Here is a 22206-nt window from a genome sequence, read left to right as displayed (position 1 = left end):
GTGAGGCCATCAGCAGCAGCGGCATCCCACGGAATCGAGGCATACTCAACAGCAGCGTGATGCCACTCAGTACCATTCTCATACGCATCCACCTCAGTCTGCATTGGAAGAGCACTGACGCAAAGAGCCATCAACTCTTTCTGCGTCACGATAAAGGCGTATCGAGTCTCGCCGTACCTGCAGTAGGTCGCGACTTGCTCGAATGGCCAAAGCCGCTCATCAACGACAGGCTTTTCGACCTTTATTCCATCCAACGCGTATTCCTTGTGTAGTTCGCGATCGAATACCACCCAGTCCGGCTTGATGCTGAGATTGCGATGAGATCCATTCAGTCCCCGGCAGGCCCAATCGACCTTCCTCGGCGCAAGAGTGACACCCAGCGGCCCTGAAGTGGTTGGCACCAGGGAGGTTGGCTGAGTAGTCCATCGCGGGCGAAGAGCAAGTGCAGCTGCCTTAAGTGGGCCTCCGACAATGTCGCAAGACCAGTTTATCCCGAAGGGCGATGAGAGCGGGCTCTCCCCAAATTTCCGTAGGCATGTATGAGGCTTCTGGTGGTGTCCTGTAGGGGTCAAGCTCTGGGATACTTCTGATGTCGGTGTTGAGAATATCACCGTAGGCAAGGTTGATTGCACGGTAGCTGAAGTCATACTAGGTATAGTCATTCAAATGGTACAGGGTGGCTCTGAAGAGGTGAAACAAGATGGCGGGTGCCATGGAAAGAGAGAAAATAGAAATATCACAATAGCCAGAACATGATACGCCACTTGGCAGATTTCCCATCTTCTCAAACCACACCTCACGAAGACATAAGCGTCTGAGTGGGCATAGCGCCATGACTTACCTACATGATGTTACCTATTCCTGCACCTCCAGCAAAAGGGCAGGCCGAAGAGATGCGCCCTCCTGATGATTGCAGGCATAAGGTTCTCAATAGCTTCAAATACCCGACCTTACAAAGAAGCCTGTTACCTGAGGCATCCAAGGTTTTATACGATTTATACGAACTTCGTAACGGTATTATCCAAGGTTGGTAAGCAGACTACCTGAGACTTCTGATAAAGCAAACCGACTTCCCTCGGTGAGATCTATTAGTAGAGAGGCTTAGCTAGGTACCTACATAGTCTCCCATGAGCTTCTTGAAGGCGGCATTATGTTCATCCCAACCTCAGCATGGCCTTTCATATCGTGAAAGAAATTGAACACAGATGAATGGATCTGCAACAACAAAAGCAAAGGAAACCACACCAATAAACTCGCATCCCTGACTTCAAGACAGACCCGACAACGCCGTTGACCATCCTCGGGGCACATGTAGACCAACGAAACTGGCCTGATTATGGTATATGACCGAGGCGGGATGAAGGTGAAGGCTCAGAATGGTTGGTTGTTGTTGTTGTCTTGGGAGAAATGAGGAAAATAACCTTGCGACCAATACCCTGGTTCTGAAGCAGGAGGAGGCAGGAGGTGAAGTGGCTGCTGCGAAGGTATAGGTAAAGCGACACCCTCTGGCACAGAATGAGTTGTCTGCAGGCAGTGTTTACTGGAATTGGTGGCCTCCCCTCGAGTTGATGCATTCTGCTTATTTTCCAACATGCGCACCACCAGAGATAGTTCGCGTTCTTTTGCATAATCCATTGGCGCCTTTCCCTTGTGATCCCGAACGTCGATGTCAATCCCATCAATCCCTAAAAGAGTCCGGATGATAGCTAACCAGTCCTTTTCTGTTTTTTTACACACCGCTAAGCATAGCGCTGTTCGGCCGTTTTTATCTTGTAGGTTGATCGAGCCCCGGCGCCACTTGGCACTCCGTTTTGCAAGCTCCTGAACAACCTCGAGATTGCCCACAAGAACTGCGATATGTAACACCGTGGCTCCATCGCTATCCTGGATAGTGTCAAGGGAGGCAGGGGAAAATGCCATTTCGTACCAATTCAAAACCTCTGTGCACACACCAAAGGTTTTATATTGCTCCATTGCATCAATTAGTGCCATCCACGAAATGCTCGCGACGTCGTATTCCCCAATGCCACTCTCCAATAAAAGCCTGACAATATCCCGATTGTCATTGCGTAAAGCATAGTCTAAAGCAGTCTTTTTGAGGTGATCAGGGCACCGGGCTTTCTCGGTGTGGTTCAGGAGAACTTTGCAAGCCTCCAAATGTCCTGAGGCGGCTGCCAAGTGCAGTGCGAGCTTCCCGTTGTCGGCCTCCTGGTCGGGATTGATACCTGACTCAAGTAGAGCTGTGACAGCTCCAGGTACGTTGTATTGAACGGCAATGTGTATGGCAGAGCGACCGAGAATGTCTGCCGGATTGTGTTGGTCGCAGTAAGGGCCAATGTTGCTGTATAGGTACTTTTCCTCTTCTCGTGATGGGGTCCACAGCCCTCGGCCAAGTCCTCGAAGAATACCATGCAGAATGGGGGAGCCAAGACAGTCCTGCAGGCTCCAGGTAGCCTTTTCCATGACCAATGTTCGAATCCAAGTAGCATTGACGTCAATGACGGAAGCATTTCGAAACCTTTCAATTACAGACATCCCTCCGTACAGTAGATTAGTTGCCTTGGATGGCACCGTGCACCAGTTCCAGAGTTTCTCCATGACAGGACGGAACATCTCAAATCGACTGACTAGGGTTTCGACGGCATGTAAGCTGTCTTTGCGGCTATGTGCCCTCTTGGCCAAAAGCTCATCCTCCAAGATCAAAACAGCACCTATCTCGTCATTGAGAAGATTACTCTTGATCATCGAGTTGATGAGGGTGGATTCGGTAACAGAGAGTGATTCGTAGTCTTTCTCATTCCATTCGGTGTTTTTGGCTTGCAGGATGCTGCAGGCCGCAAGGTGTAATCTGGAGGCTTCTAACGCCGCGTTCTCCGAATCGTTTTGTCCGGTCGAAAGACCAGCAATTTTAGAAGCGATGTGTTCGAGGAGATTCTCATGGAGAGTCTCTATGACAGTAACGAATTCACACTCGATGTTGCAAAGGGTTTCGATGTCCTCCCGCACATATATAGTACCTAGATCCTTTTCCCAAAGGGATATTTTCGTTCTCACACGATACAAAATCTTCAAGAAGCTAATCGCGTCCGACCTGAAGTCTGTCAGCAAACGCTTACTCTGGGACATGTAGGGGTTGCATACAAATCTGCATGGGTCCAATCGTCACAAGGATGAGTCGATGGGCGGTCCTGAGGAAGGAAGCTTGCCGAGAGCAGGAGGCCTCTTGGGTTTTCTCTTCTTCGCTTGCGAGCCTGTGTGCTGGGCGAGCACTTGAAGCCTTTGTCTTCGCAACGATCACATCTCTGAGGCCATTGGCGTAGTTGTGGTGTGCACTGTTCTGCGGGTTAGTCAAAGAGAAAAGAAGCAGAAACAGAGGTTGGTTTATAGTAGCTACTTCCATTTCCAAAGTCCTAAAGTGCACGTTATGAAGAGGTGAAATATCTACTCACCTTCTTCCTATCTTTACGGCAGTGATCGCATTTCGCAAGGTCGAGCTTCCCACGGGAGCCCCGCCCCAATGGCCCAGTAGGATTCATCGTTTGTGGCTGGACTTGCCACTCTTCCATAATGCTCCTGTTGCCAGTGAGAAGGGGGCAATTAGTGCCTCGCACCCAGATATCAGCGACGTCAAGCTTGAGGGAGGCAGTATAGAGAACCACAGTCCCGAATGAGAGATATATGGTGTCGCAATCCAGGAAAAACGGGATGCCGCACAGCTGGCGTGGTGCAAGTTCGGCTGGAATTGGCTCCCGGGGGGTTGATGAAGGTAGGCAATGTATTGGGAAAGGTCTTGGGCGCTGAGGTGCCTTCATGGGTGCCGCTAACATGCGTTTATCCGGTCAGCCATCTTTCACTCGTTTTATTTGGTGATGATGTGCATGTGCTGGTGCAACTCCAAACCATGCTGTGGTGGCGCAGGGCAGCCTCAACCGACATCAGGTATCGCACCTGTCGCACCTGTCGCACTTGACGCACTTGTGTCACCTGCTGTCGCACATGCCTCACATATCGCACCTGCTTGCACTCGTCGCATCTTACTCGTACCTTCTCAGTAAGGGCCAGCCATTATGCAACGACTGAACGCCCCCGCTGGATACTTGTCTCAGTCCACCATCGGGGACACGTTACCCATGGATGTACCTATGTCATCACCATGCTGTCGACTGTGCTGATGTGCACTGCCCTCGCGATTGCTGTTCGGTGAGGCTGTGGGAATGAGCAACGATCATGACAGTAAAATGCCGGCACGTTGTAGCAACGCAAGAGTAAAGATACCTTAGCTTGACAGAACTCCTTATGTCGCTCAGGGCATTACCGGGTTCTGATCTTCCCATGTTGCGATTGGTCCCCTCAGATCTGTCCACATCATCACACTTCACTTCGCAATGGATATGTTCAATAACCTAGGTTTAAACACTCTTGATCTCCCTCTGTTTTCTAACCACCTATCCCTGCTTCACCAGGTGTGTTGCTCTAATAATTGACCATTGTGTTCTACAACATGGCTGTTTCCATTACAGAAAATCACGACCCCGCCAGCACACCAGTGTGGACATCACCACAGTCCCAGAGTATTCAAGTCATTGTTTTTGGAATCATTGCCTCCTTGCTGACAATGGCAACGGCCTACCTTTCCTACAAACATCTCCAAGCAGCAAGAGTCCAGAAAAGCTCACCGCTGCCATTACACAATCCTCCAGGACATCAGACCATCTCCAGAACAAGGATTGGGTTCACTCGTAGAACTTCACGCCTGGGAGAGGGGTTGCAGGAGGAATATGAGTATGTAATCTCTCAGTTGCCAGGGAGCATAGTGCCTGCCGGTCATCTTTTACACCCTCTACTACCTATGCTCATGTGCTAACAAATGAGGCAGGTTCACAGTCCCAGCAACTGACGCACGGCAGCTTCCATGATTTGATGCCGTCAGGCAACCCCAATAATTATCAGGCTACGGAAGCATTTTGACGGCATGGAGACGGCATAACGCAGGTCTCCGCGTGTATAGAAATTGGTACGAAACATTTGGAAGTAGATGGGACGTCCAGATGTGTAAGATGTTGAGGTAGTGTTGATAGAGCGCCAATGGCACCCAAGGTCTACAAGATGGAATCCGTTTCTCACTTTTCAAATACCTACTTATCAGTGCATTTGTCATCAGATAGAGCTGCCGCTACCAGCACAACTTCAAGCATGAATCCCTCTGCTAACAGCCATTTGTGCTACGACTGACACCCGACCTGGAGACCTTGCTTCCCATCTCGGTACTGTAACGTAGGTATTTTGGCAAATCAAGAAAGCCCTATAACGGCCACAATCAATGAACAATTTGGGAGATGACTCGTCATCGTCATGCTGGTGTTAGCAGCGGTCTGCTATTTAACAGTGGTTGGTGGGACGGAGGTCAGTAAGTTTGTGGCAATCAGAGCGGTTGTTTCCCACGAGTTGGCAATTCAAGACATAGTACCTTCTGGTAATTTCAGGTACCACAAAAGGAATACCATTTCCTCGATGTGGGCTAATGATTACTGGGTTTCGAAAGCTCCACATGATTCAGAGGCAGCATGATGCGCATGTTTCCTTGGGAGTGGAGATGTTGTCCTACGTCAAAGCCGATTTATGGCCCTTGCTTGCCGACCCTTAGTCATTTGGAACTGATGACTATTAGGTTGCCAAGCTGGTGAGGAAGAGTGATACTAAGACTACTAAGAGGCCTATGATCACGAGGAACAGGCCGTGTGTTCTTGTCCATCGCTCAGCTGAAGACTCGGTTGATGAAGATACAACCTGTGCTTTATAGATGGGATACAGCCAGCGCGGGGCGAGAGTATTGGCAAGGCTACACATGAGCCAAATATCGTGATTATCCCTATGTATATCCCAGTTCTTTATCCCGCTCTTTCGACTTTCGCCGGCGTGAGCCACCAGAGAGCGTACTCAGCATACTGACAAGGTGCGTTAATGGGCGAAAGAGACGCACTAGAACCCACTTGGTGGTGCGATTCCTCCGCCGTGAGCGAGACTCGGGACCGACTCCTATCCGTCGGTATCCCAGTGGATCGGGTCCGCCCCTTGCTATATCAGAGCGGCAATACCACTGCGGTACCTCCTCCGAACTCGGAACAACCACTGTAAATTTCCTTCTCCCGGATTCCAGAGTGCGTGTCCGTAGTATCTGTTTCTTCAGCTCTTTTGCAAATGGAGGCGGGCTGCTCCAAATAACTACCGCTTCCACACCCTTATCGTTCGCTTTGTCTGTTCTGGTAACTTGGTAGCCGGCTATCGTGGTGCTCGGAATCCTCGCCGCAGGTTTGTTCTGCTTGATGGAGGAAAGTGGAATATTTCGTTCAATCGAGATCAGCCGTAGTAGGAAGCTTTCGAACACCTTTTTTGGCTTCACTGTCGAGGGGGGTAACTTCATTTCTGCCGAAAGCAACTATCTGCCAGTCGCGTTGTTCAGGGCTATCGTCGCCGATTGCATGTGGACGATGGGTCGATGTGCACATGCGAAATATGTAGTCCGTCGGCATGGTGGGAGACAATCTTACAGTTGTTCGGAATTGCCCTTTGTCTATCGAACTACGTCGGGGTCGCATTTTGACGCCGGAGGCGGGAGAGATGGCAAGAGGCAGAAAGCACAAGTGACAGAAACCGATTATACAAGGCAAGATGGGAGTTCCAAGTCAGAAGGAAGAAGTGCGCTGCAGCGCTGCAAATAACGGTGACCAGGCCTCCCGCCTCATTTCTGATACCAGCAGCGTTAATCATGAGGCACATTTTCCCACCTTTTACACTTCTTCCAAGACAGCCCCCTCAAACAACACTGTTAGGGCACCTTACACATTTTCACTTTCTTCCTCCACAAAAGGCAATTAGCAATCCCATACTGGCACACAAGACGCCAGCTAAAACCCATCTACGCAAACAATTAAGTGGCTGGGACGATACCAATGATCACAAGGCTCTGAGCATGGTGATTAGCGCTGTGAGATCTATGGTGACGGGTGAGCATCACAGATGGACTGCACGCCACACTGCATGTGATCATGTGATGCAACGCTAAGATGCTTACCCAGCCTGAAAGTTGAGGCAGGCTGGAGGGCAGCTGGAGCGGGAGAGCTAGGTGTGGCCGCCACTTGTGAGAACACGCAAATCACATTGGTTCAAGACGCGGCGGTTCGCGTTTGGAATATCCCGGTTCCAACTGAATAAGAGCGGCATGTCTGCTGTGGGCAGGAAATATGGTGCGATGGATGTGAGGACCTACCCATCTCGGCCTCACTTACAAGTTCGGCAGCCATCTAGCTTCATCTGTACGAACCACGAACACCACCACGGTTTGCACCCCGGAAAATTATGGCGGAACCCCCCTCTCCTCCTCCCCCCTTGTCGGGGTTCAGGCTATTAATCTTTCCAGGAACTCCTGAAGATGAACGGCGTACCCCCCCGGCCATGCAACCGGCCTTGAAGAACAATATCTACCGTACAAATTCAACCCTCAAGACCACGTACTCGAAAATTTGGCGACTTGTTTGGCCTCTTTAGGATCTTACGAGACTCCTCTGGGGTGACAAAGTCTGACATCGCACAACAAGATCGCCACGATTTTCCTCATGGCCACAATGTAGGCTATTCTGTTTCTTGGTGTGACCTTCATCGGGACCTACGTACCGAACCCAGGTACCTACTCGGGCGGTGCTGACTTCGACCAGACCAGGCGCCTTAACAACTCTTTAGATCTGGCCGCACGCCTATGGCTCATGTTCGGTTTTGAAATGGAGAGGGAAGGTGGCTTTGCGTGGGATGGAGATAAGACACTGTACGAGGCTGTGATGGCTATCATATCGCCCTTGACGCCACAAGACTGATACTTCATCAAACTCGGCAACTCCCATAGCCTTGACAACTCTCAACAGGATCCTTCAATAGCTATTGAGAGGATGGCCAAATATCTTGGAATTCTTGAAAAATCCTCATCGGAAAGTCAACGCGGCCAGCGAAGTGCGCGTGTCTTTGCAGCCACCTTTTCCCCCCAGCACATGATGAGGCTCACGTCCTTCCACATCGTATGGACAAATGACATTTTGGAGCATCTTGTTGTCAAAGTTTCGAAAAAAGGAAGCCATCAAGCTACGTTTTTCATCACGCAACTGTGCTGAGACAAATGTGGCTATACGCAGCTGGGGGCCAGCACCCATACCGGGAGCTTGCAGAGGAAACCCTCAAGACACTGGGCTTACTCATGCCCGTCGAGAACCTCGACACAGCCTCGCGGTTCGATGAACAGCGAGATGGGGGAGGTGGTCTTGAATGGCCGGAATACCGACGCACACTTCCACATCACAGATGAAAAAAGCTGGCACAACACTATCGACTCCTCAACAAACACCACCGAGCCGAGCGACCAGATGTGGGGTCCCACCATCATGCCCATGTCAAGGCAGGTTGACAGCTTTCGCATCTGGCAGGCCCGACTCTTGGCGCTTGAAGACACCTACAATCGTGCCTCTCCCCAGACCATCCTGGGTTTTTGGCGAGACCGACGGAACCTTCGCGAATGGTGGACCTTTTGGATCGCACTCCTTGAGCTTGTTCTTGTTTTGATTGGCTTTCTCATCGCCACAGGCTCGCTTGCGGTTGGTGTAGTCTCCGTGCTGGAGGCCAAGGAGGCTAACAGATATGCCAGCATTGAAAGTGCTGAAAATGAGAAAGCTGCCTCTTCGGAGTCTTCGGCAGGCTGTTATTGTTTGGCCACGACGTTGGACACCAATGTGTCATTTGATGTATCGGGCACTTCTAACGAGGGCCTTGCTGTTGTTCAACCAACCGATATCTCCACATCTCTTGAGACGCGCGTGGCCAACGAAGCAACTGGCCCAGCATCCGCTACAATAACCTCCCCACCACCTGGCCAGATGTCATTTTTCTCCGCTGGTCGACCCAGAGAACCGTCAACTACGTGATTCTTTGTTGAGGCTACATTGGTGATGGGCATCAGAGTGTGCCATGACAGGGAGATCATGTCATAGATTACCTTATACAATGCAAGATGAATACAGTACAAGATCCATGGCAGAGTCAATATATCGAGCACCCACCCTCCTAGAATATTTTCCCCGACGTGTTCGACTGTTCTGCTTGCGTCATATATCTGAACTTTACTAGGAAGGTGGGTTATAGGCAAATATGGTCGTGCCTTCCCCTCGGTGCCCTCGATATGTTTTCAGAGCCACACTGTGGCTGATCTGACCCACACAAGGAAGCTTTATTCTAATAGACCTCTCGCAATTCTTCCGAAGCAACTTCCGAATGAACTAAAGCATGGCAGCGTGGCTGTCCCAACACGGCAAGCAACATGGACTTCACCTCAGAGTCTAACCTGTTCTCTCTGGATGGCTCATCCTGGAGTCCAGGTCCCTCCTCCCCGCCGACCGAGGTTTCACCCGCACACATGGAGGCGGACGAATATGCCCTCCACCATGGCCTTACATTCCCCGGTATTGACCCCTGGTCCGACATTCTCGACGAAACCGGCACCATTGCTGCCACCATTGTCGACGTCCAACCCAGTCATTTGATCGAAAATGGAACACTGCAAGAATGCGCCTTCCGCCCCATCATCCCCGCACCGGAGCAATGGCAGGTTCCGGCTGAGTCAATGCAACTGCTTCAACAGACCTTTCAACGATGCACTACGATTGAGGTTGCCGATCTGATGGAAGAATTGTGCCTGGAGGAAGCCCCTAGCCTGAAAAATCTCAAGCTCGAACCCCCCATCATTCGAAGCGACCACAATAGCGACTGCCACAGGTTGAGACGGAGAGTCACCTCTTTCCGGAAGGACACGCTGCCAGACCACGGCCTTCCCCTGGATGATGCCGATGTGGCCGAGGGTGAAGGGCTTGAGTTTGCCGAAAATGCAAATGCCATGGAGAAGGAATTGTTGAAGAAGGCTGCAACTGAGCCGCTCGAGGTTACAAAGGAGACAGTAGGATATCTTGTGCAGATTCTCAAGACGGAGTGGATCGACAAAGATCAGAGGGATCTGTTGGCTAGTAACAGCACTTATCATGGTGTAAGTTCGGCAGCTTCGTGGGTTGGCCTAGATGCTAATATTGTGTGAAGCTTCCAAGTTTTGGAGCTACAGAGCCTTTGTCACCGCCCCTGAGTCCTATGCTGGAACCATTCGACGATCTGTTTGTTCCTGATGAAGAGACATGTCGGGTTCCGCAACCTTCTTCTCCATTTTCTGACATCAGTGAAGAGATCCGGGTTGCGGAGAACAAGCTTCTTCGGCAAGACGAGATTTTTTGGGATGCGGCGTCGACAGCTCAAATCTCACCCGACCGCTCTGATGATATGGACATCACGGAAATGATAAGAGGTGGGCTCTTTGAGTCATCAGTGGTGCCACCGATACACCACCCGCTCCCCGAGCACCCGTATCTCGACGTGCCAATATTTCCACCTCTTCAGCACTCGCAACCTGACGATGCCTTTTGGCTCGAAGACCTTACGCATGCAGGTGTTCTGACTGAGCCAAGAAGCATGTCCCCAGAGATCTATGAGGAGGAACGCCATCTTTCAAGGTTCTTTGACGACAAGGCTGCCACGCTCGTGCGATACGCTGAACAGGAAAGACTCGAGCCACTTGACGCCATAGCCCGGGTTTCAGTTCCTCTCATGGACTTCTCGTTGCCGACCCCGGCATGGGAGCAACAGCTCCAGAGCGCCAGGGCACAATTCGGCTTTATTCGAGGGACAACCGACGTCGACTGGCAAGGGACCAAGTGGGGTCACAACAGAGCGGCTGATCAGCGGATGGTCTGGACGCCTATGGCGCATATGAAAGCAAAGACATTGGCACCTGAGGCCATCAAGGTAGACCAGGGGCACCTTGACCACTTCCTAGGACATGGAGAAGACGAACATGTGATGACAAGTGAAGACCTGGTGCGCAAGAAACCAGGACTGTTGATCTTGCAGATGCATCTTGACGACGATGAAGAATTACTACCTTTGTCCTCCACGGGAGACCCGACATTGACCACTTCACGTGCTAATCGAGAAGATGGGAGCTCGAGCGAACCACTGTCCGGCACAACAGTCACACACCGAGCCCGGCCAGTCGAAGATGGTGTGATGGAGCCGCCGGTCCCAGGTCCCGTTGCGGTTTTGGCCGGCCAAAAAAGACTTCGAGCAGATCCCATAGAGATAAGGCCAATACCAAGGCCATCTGCCCACCCACCAACGCGCCGCATGCTTGGCCTAGCTGAAGGTGATAACCTCCCGCCGGTCCCAACAACAGATCTATTCGGGGGGCTTGTGCAAGAATACCCCGACTTCAGAACGTTGCTCGATTCTTTTGTTGCGGTCAACTTCCGCGCTGTAACAGACCGATCCAACAACGGCCATCCCAGCTATCGGGTCAATAAACTATTCGGGGCCACACAACCAGCGGAGTCGCTCCCTGCTCTTCCTGAGATCCCAGCAGCTGCTCCAGACATTGCGCCTCCGGAACAGCGGCCCAGAATAGTTGCATCCTTCACGGCGGTTGGCCCGATGGCGCAGTTCTTAGCGAAGCTCCTCCCCGGAATAGAGATTGTACGTCGCGACTACAAACTTCACCGACCAGCTACATGGTTCCCAGGCCTTCGTTCGCCTAACCTTGACGACGCTGACTTGACGATATCCCCTGCCACTGGGATTATGCTGCTGACCATGGTAAAGCTGCGTCAAAGGCCCATGCCAGGCCAACCGGACAAGACAGTGAACTATCACGGCGTGGTCCAGAATGCTGCTTTGCGGTACGAGCGGTTGATCGTCTTTGTGTCTGAGGGCAACAAGTTCAATGAGGCGATGACACCGCTGTCTCAGTCAGATGCAAAGGCGCTGGCCGAGTTTCAGGGATTTGTGGGCGGTTTGGACACAGAGGTGCGTGTGTTGTATGTAGGAGGAGGAACCGAGACGCTGGCGAAGTGGGTGGCGAAGACGATCTGTGACCATGCCAGCGAGCAAGCTGATGTGAGGAGCTTGTTGACTCCTCCGGAAACTCACCACGAGGCCTTTCTCTTCCGGGCAGGCATGAACGTGTTTGCCGCCCAGGTCATTCTCAAAAAACTGCCTGTCCCGGCAGATGACTTGGCCGTAGGAGGCAAGAGAGGGCAGTCATATGGATTGCCAAAGTTTCTGATGATGTCGTTGGAGGATAGAATCGCCATGCTTGAGGAATTGCTTGGGGGGCGGAAGATATTGGAACGAGCCAGCCGGGTTCTTGATGAGCCGTGGGGCCAACATGCGGTTGGCGAATATGACGATGACGATGTATTTGAAGGTTCTGACATGTAAGATGGCGGGAGGCGATCGATGTCGGATGGTGTACTCGGATCTTTTGCCGGCTTTTGCTCTGAAAATCGTTTGCTCGATACCAGGTAGCTATGGGTGGTGTTGACCCCTTGCGATATTTGCTCAAATGCTTTGCTCAAATACCAAACTTCATTCTTTCTCTTCCACATCTCCCTCTAGTGGCTCAAATTCTTGCGCTGCCGTACCATTGCTGGCATCAATACTCCAGACCTTGAGGCTTGTTTCTTCGACGACAAAAGCTGGCTTTTTCCCGGATGACGAGTCATCCTCACTGTCGCTGTCGCTATCATCGCTGCTACCCTCATCACTGCTATCATCCTCCGCCACCTTCCAACTCCCCGAGCAAGTAGCCAGCACACTCCCACTCGAATGCATAGCCGTCGCACCAACCGCACTTTCCCCATCATTCACCCCCCACCCCCAAGTCGGCTTCGTTTCCTCTTCGTTCATCCCAACCCCTTCATACATGACCACCGTCCCGTTCTTGGTCCCAGCCCAAACCTCAAACCCGTTGCCGTTTTGATCGGGAAAGACGTCGACGCCGAGTCGCTGATTTGTCGTCCCATCTCTGCCGGATAACCACCCTAGCAGTTTATGCGTCCCCCTCACATCATAAACCAGCAACCCTTCACTCCCTCTTTCATTCACAACCAAGTACCGCCCACACGGACTCCAGATTGTTTGGACTACTCCCTTGCCTTTAATCCCCACTTCGTGATCAGCGGAGGATTTAACGCTGAAGTTGGCGATGACGCTGCCGGAGCGGTAAATGTCGTACAACCCCACCCACCTTGTCCAAGTTCCCGCAGCTAGTATCCCCTCCCCAGCACCTGTCGGCTGAAGCCCCAACGCGGAAACGGTCCCTCGCATTCCTATACCATTTCCCTTGCTGATGTGACGAGTGGAGGGGATGGTAGGGATTTTCAAGAGGGGGGTAGAGCGCAGGGAATCAGGGCGGGAGATGTCAAATAAGGCGAGGAGGTTGGTTGTTCCGGTTATGAAGTGAGTACCTGGGGAGGGCCAGACGAGGGAGGTGATGGGGAGGTAGGATTCTGTTTCTGGTTTTATCAAAAGAAGGAGGCGAGGGGGGGGAAGCAGGGGAGAAGATGGGGGTTAGGTGGATGGGGTGGTCGGTGGTGGCGGTGAGGAGGTATTGAGTTGAGGGGTGGGAGAGGGAGAAGTAGGGGGAGGGGGAGAAGGATGAGGTTGGTTCTGGGAGGGGAGGGTTGATGTTGGGGTGAGGGGGGGTGAGGGGGGGTGAGGAGGGGGTGGAGGGGAGGACGTAGGTTTGGATGGAGGGGTGGGAGGTGAGGGTTAGGAGGGTTGTGCCGTCTGCTGTCCATTGGGCTGATTTGAAGAAGGGGGTGTCGCGGTTGCGGGGGTCGGGAGATTTTGGGGGGGAGGTAGTTGGGCAGGTGGTTGAGGTCAGGAGGTTGAGGGAGGGTTTGCTCGTGGTTGGTGGTTGAATTTCGGGAGTAGGTTCTCTTGGTGGTTGGGTGGGTAGTTTGTGAGTCGGGGGATTTTTGTTGGGTTCTGTCGACATCTTGGATACTCTGTATTTTGTATTTTTTCGAGTCAATGTTGAATGAGAGAGAGTCTGAGGGAAATCGTCTTGATATTGAGCTCGATGATAGTTGCGACGAGATGAGAATTGAAGTCAAGCTGCAAATAGTGTAGACCGCTTTGTCAAGTATCTTCTCACATGAATTTGCTGATAAAGTACCTTGATCAATGGAAAGCGCTAATAGCGAGAACCTTGAAGGTCTAGGGCCTCGTTGCCCCACATTTCCTCCCCCACAATGGCGGCGGGCGCCCTGGAGACCAGCGCCCGGCAGGCAACTGCAGGGGGAAAGCTACGCAACCGTGCATGAGCTGTCCGCCTGACGCCTTCTCCAGCTCACCAAACATCCAGTCGCGACATCAGCCTCGAGAGTCGCGGCTGCTCCTCACCAAAGTTACCAGACGATTGAGACGCAGTGTCATACGAGAGAGACTCTTTGTGGGACAGAACCAACGTCGAGCAGGAGCCCTGGTGCCAGCATCTCCTGAGAACTCCCTGCAACAAAAGCGCCTCCACCGTTATCAGCCATCATCAAACCCATCAAGGTATTCAAGATGGAGTCACTATTCAGTGCAGACCGCTGCGAGAAACTTCGCGACCTTAACGTTGTGAACCTCATCGTTTCGAGGTGGGCTTGATCCTCTCTCATGCCTTCTTCCTGTACTGACAGTCCCGCAGCGTCATCGTGGTTGGCATGCTCATCAGCTACCTACCCCAGCACTTCCGAATCATCTCGCGTGGCACCTCTGAGGGCATCTCCCCGTACTTTATCCTGCTCGGTACAACCTCGGCGACATCGGCTTTTGCCAACATCTTGCTGCTTCCACAATCGAGACAAGACGTCGCCTGCTGCAAGGAGCTCGAGACATTGCACTGTGTTGCTGGACTGCTTGGGATTGCGCAACTAGGTGTGCAGTGGATTTGCTTCACCTTCATGTAAGTCTTTATTTGCTGGGCATGGCGGGATCCCGTTGTTAACAAACGCATAGCTTCGTCTTGTTCCTCGTCTTCTTCCGATATAATCCCGCCCACGACCCCGATAACGAAGAGCTGGGTGAAGAGGAGGACCAGCCGAGGTGGCAGACAGCTTTGTTGGTAGCCTCGTTGACCCTGCTCCACGGCCTCGCTGTCATTCTCGTTACGGGCATTCTGTCGACGCTTGCCAAGGACCACCTGGAAATTTGGGCCAACGTACTGGGCGTCATGGCTGCTCTTTTGGCGGCAGTGCAATACGTTCCGCAAATCTGGACGACTTACCATCTTAAGCATGTGGGCAGTCTCAGCATTCCCATGATGTGCATCCAGACGCCCGGTGGCTTCCTCTTTGCGGCCAGCTTGTTTGCGCGCCTTGGCTTGGCTGGTTGGAGTTCGTGGGGCATTTTCGTCCTGACGGCCACCATGCAAGGCCTGCTGCTGTACCTCGCCATCTACTACGAGATCCAATCCCGCAACGGCCTCGTCAGTTCAACCATTGACAGCCTGCCGCCATCACATCTTCACGCTAATGGCTTTGATGATGATACTCCCGGCCGGTACACCTCTCACCCCGAACACTACGCCAACTCCCCAGACCATCTCCAGACCATCTTGGATCGTCAGGATAGCGACGCAGCAGCGGAGACCACACCGCTGCTCAAGCCCGGCGGTATTGGCGACCCTCACAGGAATTTTGACACCAACCGTGGATAGGATAACGGAAAGTCTGATATTCCGTATTGAGGGCGGTTAAGCATTGTTAGGTTCATATTTCATTTCTTGACCAGTTAGGAACAGAGGACGACTCTGTCCGGTATCTAAACGACTTGCATTACATTGGGAGGCGGCGTTATGAGGGCGGCTTGAGCCCATCTTTTGGCATGTAGGGTTATCGAGTCTGAAATATATGGCGTTTGGCTTTAAAGGGAAGAGGAGCGCTCTCAGAGTGGTTCTGTGTTTTGGGGAGGATGACGGATGGTTAGGTTAGGGTTAGGGTGCATGTAGCATGTGGTCGGTTGCTTGAGCGACTCTTATCTTTCGACTTTTACCAGCAATCGCAGATTTGGGGATCATGCTACATGATGTGTAGGTACGGTACGATGGTTGATCAATACGAACACGACTATCTTTACGCCAATTTTTCCCCTGCAGCAGCACTGACTGCTTGACTGACAGCGACGGCGTCGCCGACCATGAGTGATATTGAACGGATCGTGTTGTTTCGACAATCGCCCACCCCGAGAATCTGCAAGATGCTAAGCGACACTCCTCCTCCTCCCCAGATCTTTGCACGCCCCGTCTGATGGGTTTTCTGGGGAAGGCCTGTTGTCTGAGGATGGATTGGCATCTGAGCGCGATATGCTTGACAATGCGATCTGATGCAACCCCGCGCGCGCGCACGGGCATAGAACCCAAACGCCAGTGGCTTGACGGGCGAGGACACATCTGGGATAGATCGTGGGTCCCTGCAGATTGTATCTGGGAGGGATGGAGGGCTGGTTTTCTCTTTTGTGCATTGCCTTCGATGGTGATGACCCGGGGGCTGACCACCCCTTTTTTGGTTAACATTTGGCTCCGAAGCAGGCGGCAAAATGCCTGTCTGTCCTGATCGATGGCCGCGACAAAACATCAAACTTGAAGAGGTATTTATCCTGAGGGATTGGGGCAGCGGGTAGAGAAATAAGGCTTGGGGCTCTTGGGGGGATTGTTCCGGTGGTGTGGGTGTTTGGCGAACCGGAAGGGGCACGGGTTGAGGGGGATGATCTGCTTACATGGAACAAGGCTGTTGGGACATCCTTCAAGAGTGCCGTCTCATGTGGTAGTTTACCCGCCACAAGTAGCCACAGACCAGATGGGCTGGAGCTGTGGTGGTCGTGGTGGGTGAAGCACTGTCCGGCATTGGGTTGATGTAAGGTCGATCAGGTCTGGCGTATGCGATATGCTTTGTCTGCGACGGGTTTGGGGGACTGACTGGCGATGTTCCGCGAGGTTGGTTGGTATAAAGGGTGTTGGGCAGGTTTTTTGGGGTTTGTGGTGTGCTCGATTCCCCCTTCTCTTTTTCTTCTTGGTCTTGCCAAAGTGTGTTGAGGATGGTGGACGTCTCATCATAATGTTTATTGCTTGTCTAGATGACGGATTATCCTGACACTTTTCCTCGAACACTGATCTCCCATCACACTTGTCATCACATACATTCCAACTGGGTTGGATGATTGATCACACACATATCACAATGTCACCTTCACACACTCTACCACATACGAAAATACTGGATCGAGCGAGGATGAATCGACGACAGAATAATCCCTGCACTCGGGCGAGCGGGAATGGGACGACGATAGGGAGTGTTCAGGACTTTACCCTGTTTTGCAACACCAACCTCGACGGGGATGTTGTGGAGAGGTTGGACGCGTTCGACTTGACGGCATGCATGGATCTCTGCTCCTCTTTCCACCCTCGCTGCGATGGGGCGTCGTACGACGGGACAAGATGTTTCTTAAAGACCCGCCTCGCACCGGTCGACCCGAGGCAGTTCGTGCGTGGTATCGACTCCGGAATCGCCTCCTTCCCCGAAGCCTCGTCCAACTGCCCTGCATTACCCGGCACCCAGGTGGCACTGGGGACAAACTTCCAGGTCATGTGCGGGTTCATTATTGCTGGGAGTGACATGAGCCAGAACTTTGCACCGACATTCCAGGATTGCTTGGGACAGTGTGCTGCTACATCAGGGTGCGCAGCCGTGAGCTACGATCCGACCTTGAACCTTGGGTTCAAGAACTGTTATCTCAAGACCGGCGTCGCCGACCCTGGAGATTTAGCCGCGGACCGGAGGACGGATTCGGCGCGTGTGTTGGCGGCGGTTGACCCGAATCAGCCCCCGCCCGGGCCGGGGGTGTCGACTATTCCGGTGCCACCGGGGGGAGCGGCGAATGGCAACGGGGTGGTCTTCTTCACTCCTCCCGCGAACCCATCCATAACCCCATCTTCTATTGAGCTCCCACCCGCCGCCACCACAACGGCTTTACCAGACGAAGCCACCACTGCGGTCCCTGATATCAGCTCAACCACTGAAACCCTCGCTCCGCCGCCGGCCTTCCCATTCCCTGCCCCCTCAGCCTCGCCAGATCAGTTCCCCGACACCTTCTCCGGCGGCGCCAACGACCCCTCCATAGACCCCCCCTCAAGCAACGCCTGGATCGCCGCGCCCGTCGTCGGGTCAGTAGCTGCCATAGCACTGATAGTGATATCCTTTATCATGCTCAAACGCCGAAGGCAATCATCCCCTTCTTCGTCCCCAACCGAGCCAAGAAGGAACATTTCTAGACCGTCGCCAATATCAGGGTTGTTTACCGCTTGGTTGCCTAGTCGGTGGTCTTCCAGTCCAGTGCCGAGGGTTCCGCCTTTGCCGGTGGGGATAGGGAATAGTAATGTGAGTAGGAGCTCTACTGTGGGTAGTAACGGGAGGAGGATGGGGAATTTTAGTGAAGTAAATACCGGGGAAAGGAGGAATAGTGTGAGGAATAGTGTTTTGGGTATGGTGGGGGACAGGGATAGGAGGGGGATGGAGAGGCTGGGGGATATTGAGGAGGGGGAGATGGGGAGAGGGGAAAAGGAAGGGGAAAGGGGAGGGGTGAAGGTTTATGAGGTTAGGAATGGGAGGGCGGAGCTGAGGGAGTTGAGGAGTAGTTTGAATGGGTTGGGGCAGAATCGGTGGTCGTGAGGGGTGTAGTAATGTTTGGTGATGGTGAATGGATGGACGGACTATGGCAACAAAAGCGGGTAGGATAGAGGATTGTCTTTGGGGGAGGTGGAGTTGGAGGTAATACCATTTTGTTATTATGTGCTGTTTATTTTGGTGCTGCTCACTATCGTTCCCAATGTTTCGAGTTCAAAACGCTCTGCTTGAGGGGAAGAGTCATGTTTCCTGGACTTGAGAAGGGCGGGCATTGGAAAACTTGTCAGACAGAGCCTATCGACCGTTGCTCGGGCCCTCCTCAGACATCCAAGACCCATCATCAATAAGGCGTGCCTTTGAGACATGTGGTCGTCGATGATGAATTGGAGTCACTCGCCGAGCTCCGCATGCCTTGCGCTCCGCTTCCGATTGGCTGCTCACCCCGGACAATAGTCAATGTGTCACTGCCAGTCATGATCTCCTCCCCCTCTTTCATCATCGGCCATCTTTCCTAAGCATTGTTTCACCGCTTCTGGGACTGGGGAGGATTTCTTTTATTTACTTTTCAACCTTTCCCCTCTCCTTTTCTTTTTCCTGAACTCTTTTCTTTTCCTATCCGGACCTCTATTCCAGCTGCCCCGCGGTTCTTATCGCCGAGAGATAAGCCCCGTTCTTGGCATCTTGCCGGGGAAGTTCAACGGCCAGCGGTCGCCACTTTACGCGCTTTCGCCGTCCACCCTTCTTCGCACAACCTCTTCGCGAAGATTTTCTGGCTTTTGCGCGCGCGCGCGATATCTACAAGTTGGTATTGGTTGACCATACGAAAACAATGGCAATCACCCAGCACCCCCCCTCCGCCCCCTCCGAGGACGGCGAACACTCCGACAGCCACCCTCAACAGCAGCACCCCCCATCCGCTCCCCTGCATCAGCACACCCTCTCCTCCGCCTCAACAGCCACGGTCGACATCGAAGCTTGGACCGTCTCGGCGCTCGAGTCCCTGAACATCACCCCCCAAGTCGCGCGCGGGACCTCGAACTCGCTCGCTATCCCGATTGATAGCCATGATCCCCCTGCCGCGGCTCTCAAGCTGAGGTTTGACCCCGCTGCGGGTGCAGCAGGGCAAACAATCACCCCTCCTCGCCGCCCCCCGTCAAGAAGGGACTCGATGAAGAAACGGGAGGCGTTGATCAAGGGAAACCCTGGGTCGAGACAGAGGAGGAGGTGGGAGAATGATCACCTTTTGGGGGTCCCCAACGCGCAGCCGCCTCTGCCGAGTGATTACCAGATTCAGCCTACGTATCCTGTCTTGCCCACGGTGCCGTACCAACTTGCGGGGTACTGGGAACGGGGGTTGAGGGAGGTTGTGGAGGGGAGGAAGCATCCTAGGCAGGAAACTAAACCGGCCCCGGGGGAGCTGGGATATATACCCCAGAACTTTCGGGCTACGGCGAAGAGGACGCCGGCGGTGGGGAGGTGGTTGAGGGTGTTGGAGGAGCCGGTTAGGAGGTTTGTTGTTGAGAGGGGGCTGGCGGTGACGGTGGAGGAGCAGGAGAGGCGGGAGGAGGAGGAGGCGATGGAGAGTGAGGAGACGGATCCGGAGGATGAGGAGATTGTGTTTGTGGGGAGGGGGGGAAATAAAGTGAGGGAGGGGAAGCCGCCCGTGGAGACCGAGATCAAGAGTGCTACGAGGCGGGTTGGTGGGGAGCAGGAGAGGGGGATGGTGCTTGATACGGCGGGGGATGATGAGGTTGGGGGTGCGTTTAAGTATGTTTCTCCTGCCCAGTGACTGTGTGTGTGATACGAGGGTGCTAATGAGCGCGCATTTAGGCGGTGGTTGACGCACTCCATCTCTGATTACTATGGCTTGGACTCTAAGAGTTTTCTCGTCCAGGGGCAGGGTAGCAAGGGGAAGAAGGTCATTTTTGTGGGGGTGAAGAAGCAGCAGCAGAGGAAGGTGGCCGTGAAGGAGCAGCATTTGCCTGTTTTGCCACCGCCGCTGTGGGAGATGTTCTAAGCTGGGGGTTGGTAAGCTGGGCAAGATTGCTACTGCTCCAGAGAGCTCCAGTTACACCGCGTGATGGGCAAGCGTATATATATTTCCGAAGCATTTGGGTTCACCTCGGGTGACCTGACCTGGCGTGGATAGGTATACAGCTCGGAAGAAATCAAGTCCACAGGGCAATGATGGATCGAGAGTGACTTGCTTTGGTCCTTGCCCTCGGGTCTGTTGCACAAGATTTGGGTCCAGCTTCCAAGAATGGGGCATGCCGATCGAAGGCGAGAAACAGTGGTAGGTGTTTAATGATCGAGCACTGTCAGTCTCGATAGCAAATAGCGACCCTCTGGGAGCTGGCACGCGTACTCGTATAGTACTTGTACGTTCGAGCACCGGTGATGGATGGTCACATTGTTTGATGCGTCAACGATCATGAACCTGCACCCCTGCTGCCCAGGCGTATATGCCTTGATCATATAACCCCCTTTCTCTGATAAAGAGTGGTACTGTCACCTCAATAGGGCGCCGATCATACAAGTACCGGTTGACGTTACTGAAGCTTGACCTACCCGACATGTATTTGCTTAGGGGAAATTCTTTTGGAGACGAAGCCCCTAAAACGGTTCATGCAGGCGCTTGGAGGTTAAGAGGTTGAGTGTCATTTTGATGATTCGGGGAATGGATGTGCCGGTTGGAGGGTTTATGCCTTGGTGATAGTGACGTTGTTTCTGGGCAGGGGGGGTGATGCGTGGGGGTTGGGATGGGATGGGATGGGGAATGTTGAGCAGGAGAGGATGTTGCGTAGTAAATGGTGGGAAATAGGGATGAGATCCGTGATAGTTGAATGATAGACAGCCACAGCGGAAGAGGCGTTAGAATTGTTCGGACGACAGGCCGAATGAGATCTGATCGATTGTGATAGATGGGAGCATGCTCGAAATCGAAGGTACATCACATGCTGTATCAGAGGGCGGCAAATACCATGTCGAAATCCCATCTCTTCAGCCAAGTGAAGACGGGCGAATGCCATTATCTAACGGCTCGCAAGCTCATCTCGTTTTCGTCTGATGTTGACCTTTTCCAAGAAACCCGGAGAGGGTTGTCTCTTTTTCCTGTGGCTGGATGACAGTGGTGATCATGAAAACGGCAGGAAAGATTTGCTCGCGTACACGTTGGGTCGACGCCGTGGTTGGGGATTTCAAGGGGAATGTCGTCGCAGTCGACATGTTTCTGTGGTGTCTGAGGAAATCTCCGATGGACCGTCACTAACACTTGGCAACAGAAATTGGGTGGAACGGTGTTAGCGGGGATGATGCCGCCAACTCGCGAGCCACCGTTCATCGTTTCGAGCGGGGCGCTACGTACCTTCAGCGTCCCCCTGCATGCGGCTCTCTCCATGCATCCACCAAGGTGAGACAAGCGACGTCCCATGTTCCGTCTGATCTGATCATGGACTTCAGAGAGGAATCCAATGTGACATCACAAGGAAATTGCTACGGTGAGCCCACTGGAGCCTCTCTCGGTTGCCAACACCAAGAACGGCCATTCTTCGCCCTGCCATGCGACCTTGTCATCTTGTACAAGTCCACCGCAATCCTTACCTCCGAACAGTTGTAATCATGACAGGAA

At 52.9% G+C, this 22206-nt stretch overlaps 9 protein-coding genes across 9 annotated transcripts; 6 read left to right on the top strand and 3 right to left on the bottom strand.

Moving 5' to 3' along the window:
- Window positions 1-910: 910 nt before the first annotated feature.
- Window positions 911-3879, bottom strand: QC764_600160 (uncharacterized protein). The gene is made up of 3 exons (XM_062948537.1): window positions 3450-3879; window positions 3142-3332; window positions 911-3091 (listed from the first exon to the last, which is right to left on the bottom strand). The coding sequence occupies exons 1-3, from the start codon at window positions 3825-3827 to the stop codon at window positions 1372-1374; spliced, it is 2289 nt and encodes a 762-aa protein (XP_062797758.1). The 5' UTR covers window positions 3828-3879; the 3' UTR covers window positions 911-1371.
- A 1990-nt stretch (window positions 3880-5869) lies between these two features.
- Window positions 5870-6421, bottom strand: QC764_0095470 (uncharacterized protein; the record flags this gene model as incomplete). Its single annotated transcript, XM_062940983.1, has 1 exon — window positions 5870-6421. The coding sequence occupies one exon, from the start codon at window positions 6419-6421 to the stop codon at window positions 5870-5872; it is 552 nt and encodes a 183-aa protein (XP_062797757.1).
- Window positions 6422-7173: 752 nt separating this feature from the next.
- QC764_0095460 (uncharacterized protein) lies at window positions 7174-8159 on the top strand (the record flags this gene model as incomplete). The annotated part of the gene is made up of 3 exons (XM_062940982.1): window positions 7174-7624; window positions 7718-7819; window positions 7898-8159. The coding sequence occupies exons 1-3, from the start codon at window positions 7614-7616 to the stop codon at window positions 8157-8159; spliced, it is 375 nt and encodes a 124-aa protein (XP_062797756.1). The 5' UTR covers window positions 7174-7613.
- Window positions 8160-8279: 120 nt separating this feature from the next.
- Window positions 8280-8963, top strand: QC764_0095450 (uncharacterized protein; the record flags this gene model as incomplete). Its single annotated transcript, XM_062940981.1, has 1 exon — window positions 8280-8963. The coding sequence occupies one exon, from the start codon at window positions 8280-8282 to the stop codon at window positions 8961-8963; it is 684 nt and encodes a 227-aa protein (XP_062797755.1).
- A 346-nt stretch (window positions 8964-9309) lies between these two features.
- On the top strand, window positions 9310-13448 carry QC764_600170 (uncharacterized protein). Its single transcript, XM_062948538.1, has 2 exons — window positions 9310-10075; window positions 10126-13448. Exons 1-2 carry the CDS (start codon window positions 9356-9358, stop codon window positions 12346-12348), a joined length of 2943 nt encoding a protein of 980 aa, XP_062797754.1. The 5' UTR covers window positions 9310-9355; the 3' UTR covers window positions 12349-13448.
- Window positions 12496-13909, bottom strand: QC764_600180 (uncharacterized protein; the record flags this gene model as incomplete). The annotated part of the gene is given in 2 exon segments (XM_062948539.1): window positions 12496-13376; window positions 13393-13909. 2 exon segments carry the CDS (start codon window positions 13907-13909, stop codon window positions 12496-12498), a joined length of 1398 nt encoding a protein of 465 aa, XP_062797753.1.
- Window positions 13910-14267: 358 nt separating this feature from the next.
- Window positions 14268-15616, top strand: QC764_600190 (uncharacterized protein; the record flags this gene model as incomplete). The annotated part of the gene is made up of 3 exons (XM_062948540.1): window positions 14268-14555; window positions 14606-14863; window positions 14917-15616. The coding sequence occupies exons 1-3, from the start codon at window positions 14482-14484 to the stop codon at window positions 15614-15616; spliced, it is 1032 nt and encodes a 343-aa protein (XP_062797752.1). The 5' UTR covers window positions 14268-14481.
- A 1495-nt stretch (window positions 15617-17111) lies between these two features.
- QC764_600200 (uncharacterized protein) lies at window positions 17112-18623 on the top strand (the record flags this gene model as incomplete). The annotated part of the gene is made up of 1 exon (XM_062948541.1): window positions 17112-18623. One exon carries the CDS (start codon window positions 17112-17114, stop codon window positions 18621-18623), a length of 1512 nt encoding a protein of 503 aa, XP_062797751.1.
- A 784-nt stretch (window positions 18624-19407) lies between these two features.
- Window positions 19408-20774, top strand: QC764_600210 (uncharacterized protein; the record flags this gene model as incomplete). Its single annotated transcript, XM_062948542.1, has 2 exons — window positions 19408-20345; window positions 20409-20774. 2 exons carry the CDS (start codon window positions 19408-19410, stop codon window positions 20593-20595), a joined length of 1125 nt encoding a protein of 374 aa, XP_062797750.1. The 3' UTR covers window positions 20596-20774.
- Window positions 20775-22206: the final 1432 nt, after the last annotated feature.

This window comes from Podospora pseudoanserina, chromosome 6 (assembly GCF_035222485.1).
Source record: "Podospora pseudoanserina strain CBS 124.78 chromosome 6, whole genome shotgun sequence".
Classification (NCBI taxonomy): domain Eukaryota; kingdom Fungi; phylum Ascomycota; class Sordariomycetes; order Sordariales; family Podosporaceae; genus Podospora; species Podospora pseudoanserina.
Note: the sequence above shows the minus strand (reverse complement) of the source record. Positions and strands in the feature narration are given on the sequence as shown.